Below are 12,725 nucleotides of genomic sequence, written 5' to 3' on the forward strand. Positions count from 1 at the left end.
CTAGTGTCCCCCTGGGCTGTCCCTGCCCTCCCCACCTTCCCTGCCTCCGCTCCCCAGACACTGGGCTGTGCCCACCCCTCCTTCCTGTGCTTGATGCTCTCCTGCTTTCCCATCCCCACTGGACCAGGCTCCCGGTAGCAGGTGTTGTGCTGGTGTCTCTGTGAAGTCTCCCTGACATCCCTGCTGCGCATTGTCCCCTGGCACCTCTGTTGTGCCCCTAACGACACCCATCATACTCTGCGCAGTGTGTTTGTTGCCAGGCCCAGCTCTCACACTGGACGGAGAGCACCAAGTTGACACCAGGGCACAGCCTCCTCCCCCGCCGAGCCTGCCACGGCGCCTGGCACATGGTCGATCACAAATAAATAACGAGTAAACAGCCCATTACATGTTTACTGCATAAGCAGATGCATGTAGAGATAAATAAAGACCACCCAGACGAGAGCAAGGCCAGGCTCTGAGTTCAGAGCTTGGGAGTGCCCCACCCTGAGATTGGCAGGCAGGGGGCGGGGCACAGGTCTGCTGATTAGGGTGGTGGTGGTGGTGTGGGGAAGGCAGGGGCGGCTGATGGAGAGTGAGGTGTCCGGTGGTTGGTGAGAGGACATGTTTGGCGTCCTCTGGTTGGTCCTGAGTCGGAAGTGGGGGCAGAACACAGAGAAATCAAGCCCTGACTGTCCCAGCAATTGGCTGCAGAGGTGAAGCTGCGGTTTCCAGCTTCTTTGTGGTCCGGAGTCAGTAGCTGCGTGGGACTGGCCCCTGTCCAGACGCCTACACTCAGCCTCTCATGCGGGGAGATGAGCGTCTTCCTCCTGGGACCAAAGGAGGGAACAAGAAGGAGAAGGAAGAGGCAGGGCTGCGATTGTGCCCACGGTGCTGCTGGGCTGCCAGGTCCCTGCTCTGGGTACTTCCCTGCTTTGGGGCGTCTCATCTAGAAGCTGCAGCCTGGCCTGTCTCACCTCTACACAGAGGGGCTGCTGGGGCCTGACGGAAAAAGGTAGGGCCGCTGCATGTCCAAGCAGCTGTCAGCCACCAGGGAAGTTTTCAGCAAGGGAGGCCCAATCTCACGAGTCACTCGCACGTTCTGTCCTCTGGGTGTCAACAGGACACGTGCACGGCCCAGAGCCCAGGATCGACCCTGCAGCGGAGCCAGCTCTGCCCTTGGTCGGGGTGCCCTGTGGGGATGACTCTACCTGCCGGGTACCTAGCCTGGCCCTCCTGGGCCCTCAAAACTCAGAAGAGTAGGGGCAGGGGTTATAGCACCAGCCCCAGGAGCTTATGCTCAAAACATGACAGCTGTGGCTTCGCAGATGATTTATGGGGATTTGTAATGTCTTTGACAAGATTTAGCATCAAGCTTTTTACTTAGCAGATTGAATTACTATGGAAACAAACTAGATACTGATAATTATAAGAAAAACTGAAGAAGTGTCTGATCCAAGAGATTTTTAAGCAAATATCCCGGAATAGAGACCCCCATGTATATAGAACATTTGAAAATAATGAGCTTCCGGCCGGGCGCAGTGGCTCACTCCTGTAATCCCAGCACTTTGGGAGGCTGAGGTGGGTGGATCACAAGGTCAGGAGATGGAGACCATCCTGGCTAACACGGTGAAATCCCATCTCTACAAAAACACAAAAAATTAGCCGAGCACTGTGGCGGGCACCTGTAGTCCCAGCTACTTGGGAGGCTGAGGCAGGAGAACAGCGTGAACCTGGGAGGCGGAGCTAGGAGTGAGCTGAGATGGTGCCACTGCACTCCAGCCTGGGTGACAGAGCCAGACTCTGTCTCAAAAAAACAGAAGGCCGGGCGCGGTGGCTCAAGCCTGTAATCCCAGCACTTTGGGAGGCCGAGACGGGCGGATCACGAGGTCAGGAGATTGAGACCATCCTGGCTAATACGGTGAAACCCCGTCTCTACTAAAAACTACAAAAAACTAGCCGGGCGAGGTGGCGGGCGCCTGTAGTCCCAGCTACTCGGGAGGCTGAGGCAGGAGAATGGCGTGAACCCGGGAGGCGGAGCTTGCAGTGAGCTGAGATCCGGCCACTGCACTCCAGCCTGGGCGGCAGAGCCAGACTCCGTCTCAAAAAAAAGCAAAAAAAAAAAGAAAAGACTGAGCCTCCATCCCAGGGGTAACAGCACCTCCAGGGCACTCATGAGGTCGGCCTATGACCTTTGCTTTTATTGTAGTAAAATACATTTAACATAAAGTTGATCATTTTAACAATTTTTTTTTTTTTTTTGTGATGGGGTCTCACTCTGTTGCCCAGGCTGGAGTGCAGTGGCACGATCTCAGCTCACTGCAACCTCTTCCTCCAGGGTTCAAGCAATTCTCCTGCCTCGGCCTCCTAAGTAGCTGGGACTACAGGGATGAGCCAATACACCTGGCTAACTTTGTGTTTTTAGTAGAGACGGGTTTCACCATGTTGGTCAGGCTGGTTTTGAACTCCCGACCTCAGGTGATCGCCGGCCTTGGCCTCCCGAAGTGCTGGGATGACAGGCATGAGCCACCGCACCCAGGCCATGTTAATGATTTTTAAGTGCACAGTTCAGTGGCATGAAGCAGGTTGACGTTGCTGTGTAGCTGCCACTGCCATCCATCTGCAGAGCTTTATATCTTCCCAAATGTCAACCGACCCCATTAAACACCAACATCCACCCCACCCACCCCGGGCACCACCATTGCACTGTCTGTCTCTGTGGGTTTGACGACCCTGGGAACCTCACACATGGGATCAAACGGTATTTGAACTTCTGTGAGGGGCTCATTCCCTCAGCATCAGGTCCTCAGGGTGACTGTGTGGCCTCTGGGTCTGAGCTGCCTTCCATTTCCAGCACCACTGACGTCCCATTGCACATACATACCACATTCGGGGCAGGGGTTACGTAACACATTTGTCCACCTTCTGGCCGTCGTGAAAAACGCTGCTGCAAACCATGTGACCTGTGACCTTTTAGACACTGGACTTTCCCAGCACAGGCAGCTGCCTGTTCCTGCACTGAGCAGGGCCCTTTGATCTGTCGGGCACATCGTGCTCCATTTGGAAACAAGGGCTGTGAACTTTGCAAGGGCCTGTGAAAAGGTTTGAGACCAGAAGAAAGTTTTTCCTGGTTCCAAGTACAGGAAAGATACTGTAAACCTGAAATTTAAAGAAGTTATAGGCCGGGCACAGTGGCTCACACCTGTAATCCCAACACTTTGGGAGGCTGAGATGGGTGAATCACGAGGTCAGGAGATCAAGACCAACCTGGCTAACACAGTGAAACCCCGTCTCTACTAAAAATAAAAAACAATTAGCCGGGCATGGTGGCGGGCGCCTGTAGTCCCAGCTACTCAGGAGGCTGAGGCAGGAGAATGACGTGAACCCAGGAGGCGGAGTTTGCAGTGAGCTGAAATCGCGCCACTGCACTCCAGCCTGGGCGACAGAGCGAGACTCCATCTCAAAAAAAAAAAAAAAAGTTCTAGCTGTGATTCAATTTAGCTTTTATGTAGTTACATTAAAAATTATATTTAGAACGGGCACAGTGGCTCACACCTGTCATTCCAGCTACTCAGAGGCTGAGTTGGGAGGATCACTGCAGCCCAGGAGGTTGAGGCTGCAGGAAGCTGCGATTGTTCCACTGCACTCCAGCCTGGGCAACAGAGCGAGGCCCTGTCTCTAAACAAAGTTATATTGAATAGGCTTGATATGACTGGAAACATGGCTTACTAAGCTTGCCCGATGGCTGGGGATGTGGCCATTCATCTTGGAAAGTGTTGACATGACTCATTTGTCTGGGATCGGGGCTCCAGGATCAGGTGCAAGGGGCATCTGAGACCTTTGACCTTTTACTTCCTGTGAGGGAGGCAAAATCAGTTCCTGACCTTGTGGTGCTGACACAGTGGCAGGGGAGACAGGAGGGAGTGCTGGGAGCAGGGAGGCTGCCCAGCTGCAGGCAGAGGTATGGGTGCAGGGACTGCTCATAAGGACACTGCCGGGGCTCGGCTGCCCTGTGATGGGGATGGGGGAGGTGGGCATCCATATTTGGGTTCCTCTGGCTGGTCTTGAGTTGGAAGTGGGGTCACTGACCGAGTCCTGACCTGCTGTGGCTTCCCCAGCAGGCAGCTATAGGTTGTGGCCAGAGCTCCACCTTTCCCCTGAATGCATGTGAGATAATATGAGGAATTTAAGAAAAATAATAATCAAGGGGATTCAAGAGACAGAGACAGAGAGAGGGAGAGACAGAGAGAGGGAGAGACAGAGAGACAGAGAGAGGGAGAGACAGAGACGAGAAAGAAAAAGAGGGAGAGACAGAGAGACAGAAAGAGAGAGGGAGAGACAGAGAGAGACAGAGAGAGGGAGAGATAGAGAGACAGAGAGACAGAAACAGAGAGAGGGAGAGACAGAGAGAGAAAGACAGACATAGAGAGACAGAGAGAGGGAGAGAGAGGGAGAGGGAGAGAGAGAGACAGAGACAGAGAGAGGGAGAGACAGAGAGACAGAAACAGAGAGACAGAGACAGAAAGAGACAGAGAGAGGGAGAGACAGAGAGAGACAGAGAGACAAAAAGAGATAGAGAGAGGGAGAGACAGAGACAGAGACAGAGAAACAGGGAGAGACAGACAGGGAGACCCTGCCTGGCCCCAGCGCAGCCATGAGTGATCAGTGATCTCACAGCATGGGGTGAGGGAGCCGAGGGGGAGGCCGAGGGTGGACTTTGTGTGGACTTCATATTCGCCCTTCATCTTGCATAACGAACGGTTTATCTTGTTAACGTGAGTGGTGTTCATTGTCTATTTTCTGGTTATTTGTGGACTTCATGGAGAAATCATTTTGAATTTTATGTTGATCTTGGTCTGGACTCTCCAGTCACTTCTCACGATTTGTGGAGCCTACTGGGTTTTCCCGTGTGGCTTTGGAACCGGGGAGGAAAAGAGAGACTCTCCTAATGACGTCTCCATCTGGGCCCTGCTGGAAAAGTCCCAAGGAAGGGTTCCTGCCGTCCACCCTGTCCTGGGCCGGTCGCTGTGGCGGGGGCGGCGCCGTACGGGCGTGGGGCTCACAGTGGGCATGGCTGGGCCACCAAACGCATGCAGGGCGATGCCACTGCCTCATCTGATGCCTGCACTGCTGCGCGGCTGGGCAGTAAGGGCCCCTCCAGGAGGGACCCCAGGCTGAGGCTCCTGCTCACGCTCACAGCAGGTGCTCACGTTCAAATTCATCAGGGGCACCATCGTCCGCTAGGAAAAGGGTTCTTCAAAATCCATTTTTCACGTTTTGCCTCGATGTGTTAAATCCATTTTCCATGCAGTGCTAAAAAGAAATGGGTCTTTATGCCACGAAAAGCCACAGAGGAACCTTAAATTGCACTTTACTCAGTGAAATAAGCCGACCCGAGAAGGCTAAGACCGATTCCAACCAAACGGGATTCAGGAAAAGGCAAAACCAAGGAGACAGTGAAAAGCTCAGTGGCTGCCAGCAGCTGGGGAGGGCACAGTGGGTTTTCAGGGCATTCAGTATCCACTCTGCAGGATACTGAAACGGTGATTCCGTGAGAACGCACTCACCCAAACCCGCAGCTGGCACACTTTGAGCGACCTCGTGTGAGCCGTGGACATCAGGTGATGACGGCGCATCCCTGTGGGTCTATCAATGGTGATAGATGCGTCACACGAGTGCAGCATTATAATAGGGGAAACTAAGGCGGGGAAAGAAGGTGATATATGAGAATTATATTCTCTGCACTTTTTCTGTAAACCTAAAACTGCTGTAGAAAATAAAGTCCATGGCCGGGCGCGGTGGCTCAAGCCTGTAATCCCAGCACTTTGGGAGGCCGAGACGGGCGGATCACGAGGTCAGGAGATCAAGACCACCCTGGCTAACACGGTGAAACCCCGTCTCTACTAAAAAAAATACAGAAAACTAGCCGGGCGAGGTGGCGGGCGCCTGTAGTCCCAGCTACTCGGGAGGCTGAGGCAGGCGAATGGCGTAAACCCGGGAGGCGGAGCTTGCAGTGAGCTGAGATCCGGCCACTGCACTCCAGCCTGGGCGACAGAGCGAAACTCCGTCTCAACAAAAAAAAAAAAAAAAAAAAAAAAGAAAATAAAGTCCATTACGTTTTTTAAAGTCTGTCTTGCAAGAGAAAGGAGCGGGAAGGGAGTGGGAATGCCAGTGCCAGGCGCCAAGCAGCACAATCCTGGGTCTCCGCAGGTCCACGTGCCAAATGGCTGGCCCAGGGTGGACGCTGCTGCTACTGCTGCTGCTGCTGCCACTGGGGTCCTTGGCGGGGTATGGGCTGCAGAAGAAGCAGGTGAACCTGTCCCATAAGGTGGGTGCCAGTGGCCCGATGCCCCTGCAGGCCCTGTCCGCAGGGGCTGCCACCTTCCGTCAAGAGGCTCTCAAAGCGACACAAAGCGTCTTCCTGGATGAAACCCTCCCGGAGGCCACACTCGCTCTCCTGGCCACACCCCCAGCTGTGCTGCCCAAGCACATTTGAGGCTATGGGACGGTGACCCCAGCACCAGGAGCAGCACTGGGGCCACTACGGCCGCGGTCAACCAGGCAGGAAGGAGCAGGGCCGCGTGGGAGCTGCACCGGTGCACACTTCTGTTTTTTAAAATATACCAATTTTTCTTTTTTATTTTATTACTTTTTAAATTTGTGTGTGTGTGATGAAGCCTCGCCCTGTTGCCCAGGCTGGAGTGCAGTGGCGCGATCTCAGCTCACTGAAACCTCCACCTTCCTGGTTCAGGCGATTCTCCTGCCTCCGCCTCCTGAGTAGCTGGGATTACAGGCTCCCGCCACCACGCCTGGCTAAATTTTGTATTTTTAGTAGAGATGGGGTTTCACCATGTTGACCAGGCTGTTCTTGAACTCCTGACCTCAGGTGATCCACTGGCCTCGGCCTCCCAAAGTGCTGAGATTACAGGCATGAGCCATTGTGCCCAGCCAGAAAATATACCCACTTTTAATAAGGTTGTTATTTATGTTAACAGTCAATGGGATTCCTATTGTTATCTTAAAATTCTCTCAGTTTTAGGGTTGAATGCAGTAACGTCAGTAGACATAGCCTCATCCATAACACTCTGAGCAAGCAAGACCAGAGGTCGCGCACACAGTGGTGCCTTCTGTGTGTGTGGGTGGGGGTTGGCTACAAGCTTTGGCACGGGGGTCAGGCCTGGCTGTCAGCTCGCCTCTGCTGGCTGTGTGATCCCGGGCACCGTGCTTGCCCTCCCTGAGCTTGTTTCTTCTCCTGTAAAATGCCAGGCACTGGGCAGGCCCAAGAGCTTCGCCCATGCTCTGCTGCTGCATCCTTGCCCTCAGCGCCTTGGTTTACCCTCTTCCACATCGCTCACGGTAGACATTCCCTTTCTCACCCTGGGCCACCAGCACTGACCTGCCAGAGCCACGGCAGTCTGTGTTTGTTCCAGAAACTTCTCAGGGAACCCAAGTTTGAAGGATGATGACACAGAGAAGCCAGAGAGAGGGGAGGCCCTTCCTGAGTACTGGGTCTGCAGGCCCTGCACAGGAACAGGTGAGCGAGCTGGTGAGTGGCGTTTCAGGTCATCGGGGAGCCATGCAGGAGCCATCAGGAGTGCCAGAGCAACTGCTGTACCACCAACAGCCTGGACCCACACACGCTCTGCACCCCTAAGACCATCTTCCTGCAGTGCCTGCCCTGGAAGAAGGTGAGGTGCTTGCGGGGGGTGGGGGGCAGAGGAGCAAAACTGCTTGTGGCCCCCTCCTACCTGCCGCGGAAGAGCCAGGGAGTGGATGGGTGCAGGGATGAGGCGTCTCCTGTTCCATAGCCCAACGGGTACAGATGCTCGGACAACTCAGAGTGCCAGAGCAGCTGCTGCGTCCGCAACAACAAGAGCCCGCAGGAGTTCTGCACATCCCAAACCGTCTTCCTGCAGTGTGTGCCCTGGCGCAAGGTGAGCTGCGGGCAGCTGGGGCAGATGGCGCAGGGGTAGCAGGAGAGGGCCCCTCCTCCACGACCACTGCCTGGCTGCCTCCCCAGCCCAACGGCAACTTCTGCAGCAGCCACCAGGAGTGTAGCAGCCAGTGCTGCATCCAGCTGAGGGAGGACAGCCCCTTCCGCTGCGTGCCCCGCACCGGGATCCTGGCCCAGTGCCTGCCCCTGGTGAGTCCGGGTAGGGGCTCAGCCTCCAGGCCCTCCCTTGGCCGTAACAGGGAAGTCACCCAGAAACCCGGCAACTGGGCCAGGTCCGGGGCGGTGAGAGGTGGGCTCTGAACTCATGGGGTGGGCAGAGCACTCAGGCACCCCCGCTCGGAAAGGCTGGCGCTTCACCACCCATCTCATAAAGTAGGGGCCGCAGAGAAGGCTCCTGGGCTGGCACTGAGCCCACCAGGCCCCGCAGGGCACGGGTGCCCAGTCAGAGGCCGTCAGAGCCTGAGGGGCTGCGGGGAGGGGGATCCAGGACCAGCCCCCGTAGGAGCCGGGGTTGAACGTCTTCAGGCCAGAGAGGGAACAGCCTCACGAGCCCTGGAGGAAGAGGGTCCTGGCTTCTCCCCTCCCTCCCCCGACCGCTGCTGTGGTTTTCCCTCAGGGAAATCCATGGGATAAGCCTTGCGGTGCAGGCTCCGCCCTGGGGTCAGCGGCAGGGCCCAGCCGTGCAGGGGTCGGGGAGGGGCCAGGTTGCCGGCGGCGCAAACGCTGTGGGGCGCAAGTATGTTTGCTGGAGCCCGAAGCTCCCATGTGGGGTGAAAGGGTCCCGGCCCCCAGAGGTGAAGCTGGTTCACAGCCCTCGGGTACCACCAGGCCCCGTCGTGGGCGCTGGGAGCAGCTCCGGGCGTGTGGCGCTGCTCGTGGGCATCCCTCTGGGGAGCTGAGCGTGGGCGTCGGCCTCCGGGTGCTGTCCCGGCCCCCACGAGGCTGGCGTCGGGAGATGCTGTGTCCCAGCTACAGGCGTTCACGTCCTCCTTCCGCAGCGGCTTCACGCCCGTCCCCCCCGCGTTTCCTCAGCTTCGGGCCCGTCCCCCGCGCGTTTCCTCAGCTTCGGGCCCGTCCCCCGCGCGTTTCCTCAGCTTCGGGCCCGTCCCCCGCGCGTTTCCTCAGCTTCGGGCCCGTCCCCCGCGCGTTTCCTCAGCTTCGGGCCCGTCCCCCGCGCGTTTCCTCAGCTTCGGGCCCGTCCCCCGCGCGTTTCCTCGCTTCGGGCCCGTCCCCCGCGCGTTCCTCCTTCACGGCCCGTCCCTCCGCGGCGTTTCCTCAGCTTCGGGGCCGTCCCCCGCGCGTTTCCTCAGCTTCGGGGCCGTCCCCCGCGCGTTTCCTCAGCTTCGGGCCGTCCCCCGCGCGTTTCCTCAGCTTCGGGGCCGTCCCTCGCGCGTTTCCTCAGCTTCGGGGCCGTCCCTCGCGCGTTTCCTCAGCTTCGGGGCCGTCCCTCGCGCGTTTCCTCAGCTTCGGGCCGCCCTCCGCGTTTCCTCACCGGGGCCGTCCCTCGCGCGTTTCCTCAGCTTCGGGGCCGTCCCTCGCGCGTTTCCTCAGCTTCGGGGCCGTCCCTCGCGCGTTTCCTCAGCTTCGGGGCCGTCCCTCGCGCGTTTCCTCAGCTTCGGGGCCGTCCTCCGCGCGTTTCCTCAGCTTCGGGGCCGTCCCTCGCGCGTTTCCTCAGCTTCGGGGCCGTCCTCCGCGCGTTTCCTCAGCTTTGGCCCGTCCCGCCGCGCGTTTCCTCAGCTTCGGGCCCGTCCCCCCGCGTTTCCTCAGCTTCAGGGCCATCCCCCGCGCCTTTCCTCAGCTACAGGCCGTCCAGTCCCCGCGCATTTCTTCAGCTTCGGGGCCCGTCCCCCGCGCGTTTCCTCAGCTTCCGGCCCGTCCCCCGAGCGTTTCCTCAGCTTCCGGCCCGTCCCCCGAGCGTTTCCTCAGCTTCGGGCCCTCACCCGCGCGTTTCCTCAGGTTCCGCCTGTCCCCTGCACGTTTCCCCAGCTTTGCCTTCTCCTTCAGTGACTTGAGCTCCAACCTGGGTGTGAGGGACCGACCTGGGCCCTGGGATGTTCACACCGGACCCCGTTGCTCTGGGGCTGGCTCCAGTGGAAGCTTCGCTCACTGTTCATGCTGCTGTTTCTGGAGCTCTGAAAGTCTGTGGGAAATGAAAGGCAATGACCAGCCTGGTGGCACGAAGTGTCTGAGAACAAATCCCAGGCACTGGGATGTGTAACCTGATTGTTAAATATCAATAAAGGCTCCTGGAGGACCGAGCAGCCGTGTCTCACCCCTTCTGTGTTTTGAATAATAAAAGCGTAAAATCTGGAGGAAACCTGGAGGTCACAGAGAGGTGGTGTCTGCTGGGTCAGTGCCAGAGCGGCCTCCTGGGAAGCCTGGGGAGGCACAGGCCGTGCTGTGGGAGGCAAGGCCAGGGCCAGAGCCTCGGGTTTGCTGTCACCTCCGACCACCACAGGGGTGTCGAATAAAGGGGTGCAAGCCCGTGTGGACACCGCAGGTGAAAATCGCTCCCTCCCTGTCCCTGGCACAGTCAGTCCTCAGCACATAGGCACCCACGTCCAGGACGCAAGCCCAGGCCCCTTCCCCTTCCCCTGGCCCCAGCTGAGCTTCTGTGGTCACTTGCCCTCCCCTCGGGGGATCCCTGGTTCAGGCCAAGAACTCTTCTGGCTGCTGACTCCTGAGGGCAGCACTGGGCTCTGTGTGTGTGTGTGTGGAGGGGCTGGGGGTGTTGGGGGAGTGGATCTCTCTGCTTTGTTTGGTTTCTGATTCCATCTGCTTGACGTTCCCCGAAATGCCTCCATCCCCAGCCCACCCTGTCCCTGCCGTTTTCAGCCTGGGCTGTAGTGTATTTGTTTTTGTCTTCTTCCCAGTCCTTCCCCCGCACGTGGTTCTTCCTTTCCTAAGTAATTATAAACAATCTCCATCTCTGCCACTGCAGGACCATCTGAGGCTCCCCCTGGAGAGACTTGCGGGGCAGGAACACCTGGCGGCGGTGGACTCTGCACAGCCTGAAGTTACACAGTTTTGGCGACTTCCTTAAGAAAAGGCATATGACATTATGAACACAGTGTTAGGCCTAAAACTGAACATACTTACAGTGAAAGACCCAGCACACCATGAGTGTAGGAAGCTCACACAGGCAGCATCACACACAGAATCGGAAGCTCACGCAAAGCATCACACACAGAATCGGAGGCCCACACAGGAAGCATCACAGACAGAATCGCACGGCATGTTTTTTACTCTAAAGTTCCTGACCTCAGAGCCTTGGATTACTTTTACAAAATGACGATTTGGTAACGTTTTCTACGGGAGAATGGAAAATCAACTTAATCTTCCCACAGAGGGGGCTGAGCCACATTTTCTGTGGATAAGAGTTGCTCTTAAGAGTTGCCCATAAGTCAAAGCAAACCTCCATCCTGATTAGAAGCTGCTGAGAACTGGATTTTCCACACACACCTCTACCTGTCTGACACCATCCCCACACCCCAGCGTCTAGAGCCAGAATCTTCAAACAGGACATGTCGGAGACACCATCAGGCCCCCGCCTTCATGTTGATGTCAAGTGGGTGAGCCCAGCATGGGGGCCGTCCCTATGCGGGTGAGCTGGGGTTTGCGGGCCATCCCCACGGAGGTAAGCCAGGGCATGGGGGCCGTCCCCATGGAGGTGAGCCAGGGAGTGGGGGCCGTCCCCACAGAGGTGAGCCAGGGCATGGGGGCCATTCCCACGGGGATGAGCCCAGCAACACCACGGAAAAGCTTCCTCAGTTCGCCTTCCCCACAGGTAGCTCCTGGCTGCTTGGCGCCCCTCCTCCCTCAGAGATACCAGAAGTGCACAGGGGGCCGTGCCAAGTGGAGACAGGTCTTGACCCAGTACAGTGAAAAGATCTTATTTTCCCAAACTTCACAGAAACATTGATCGTATGTTTGTCAGAGTCAGCTGAGGGCAGACACCACACCAACATGGGGACGGGGGTGTCTAAGGTGAGGGGCTGCGTGCTGGTTCTAGGAGGAGCAAAGTGAGCCCAGGGTGGATGCAGAAGGGATTCCCTGCCTGGCGCTCAGGAGATGGTGGGGCCACAGCCACTGGTTTGGAGAAGCTCTCTGGGTTGAGGCCAGGGGCCCATGGCGGGGCCAGTAGCACTCTATGCTAGAGGGAGGCACCTCTGGGTCGGCCCAGCCAGGGGAGTGAGTGAACCAGGAAGCCCCAGCTGCGTCCACTATGGCAGAGGGGCTGCCTGTGGGCAGTTCCAGAACCATCCATCAGTGTGAGGCTGTCGGCCCCAGGATACGGATGATCCCCCAACTCTGTCCAAACCCCTCGAATCCTGTTTCCTGTCATGTTGGATCAACTTCACTATGAATTGGAAGTTTAAGAAAATTACAAAACGAAACAACATCGTGAAAGTGGGCGTCAGATGCCACTGTGCCTGAGTCCGCCTGTCTGTTCCTTCCGCACGGGTGCCCTCTCCCAGCCGCTGCCTGGCCGATGTGTGGCTGGAGTCCGCCCCTGCTCCTTGGGGACACGGCCTTGCTGTGGACTGAGTGTGTCCTCACATTCATGGGTTCAGACCCAGAGCCCCAGTGTGACGGGACTGGAGTGGGGTTCTGGGAGGTGACCGAGGTTTTGATGAGGCTGTGAGGGGCCTCGTGAGAAGGGGATTCACGCCCTTGTAATAAGAGGCTCCAGGTGACCGCAGTGGTAAACAGTCACGCACTGTGAGAAAAAAGAGACGACAGAGCTGAGCGTGCCAGCTTCCCCTGCCCTGCCCACCTGCCGGGGGAGGAC

The 12,725-nt window shown here is 57.4% G+C and overlaps 1 protein-coding gene across 3 annotated transcripts; it reads left to right on the forward strand.

Annotated features, from left to right (window-relative positions):
* The first annotated feature begins 397 nt into the window (after nucleotides 1-397).
* Nucleotides 398-11,319, forward strand: LRCOL1 (leucine rich colipase like 1). 3 transcript variants are annotated; one of them, XM_033220017.1, is made up of 6 exons: nucleotides 398-994; nucleotides 6,190-6,307; nucleotides 7,542-7,667; nucleotides 7,788-7,913; nucleotides 8,000-8,122; nucleotides 10,875-11,319. In XM_033220017.1, the coding sequence occupies exons 2-6, from the start codon at nucleotides 6,203-6,205 to the stop codon at nucleotides 10,974-10,976; spliced, it is 582 nt and encodes a 193-aa protein (XP_033075908.1). In that variant the 5' UTR covers nucleotides 398-994; nucleotides 6,190-6,202; the 3' UTR covers nucleotides 10,977-11,319. The 3 variants fall into 3 exon arrangements, with proteins under 3 accessions (XP_033075908.1, XP_033075909.1, XP_033075910.1); XM_033220018.1 differs by lacking the exon at nucleotides 10,875-11,319 and adding an exon at nucleotides 9,938-10,194; XM_033220019.1 differs by lacking the exon at nucleotides 8,000-8,122.
* The last annotated feature ends 1,406 nt before the right edge of the window (nucleotides 11,320-12,725 follow it).

The sequence above is a fragment of the Trachypithecus francoisi genome, unplaced genomic scaffold (genome assembly GCF_009764315.1).
Source record: "Trachypithecus francoisi isolate TF-2019V2 unplaced genomic scaffold, Tfra_2.0 Lachesis_group11, whole genome shotgun sequence".
Classification (NCBI taxonomy): Eukaryota; Metazoa; Chordata; class Mammalia; order Primates; family Cercopithecidae; genus Trachypithecus; species Trachypithecus francoisi.

Coding starts and splice junctions, on each gene's coding strand:
- LRCOL1 (XM_033220017.1), top strand. CDS start 6,203: ATGGCTGGCCCAGGGTGGACGCTGCTGCTACTGCTGCTGCTGCTGCCA. Junction 7,668..7,787: donor AGTGCCTGCCCTGGAAGAAG/GTGAGGTGCTTG, acceptor CCTGTTCCATAG/CCCAACGGGTACAGATGCTC. Junction 7,914..7,999: donor AGTGTGTGCCCTGGCGCAAG/GTGAGCTGCGGG, acceptor CTGCCTCCCCAG/CCCAACGGCAACTTCTGCAG.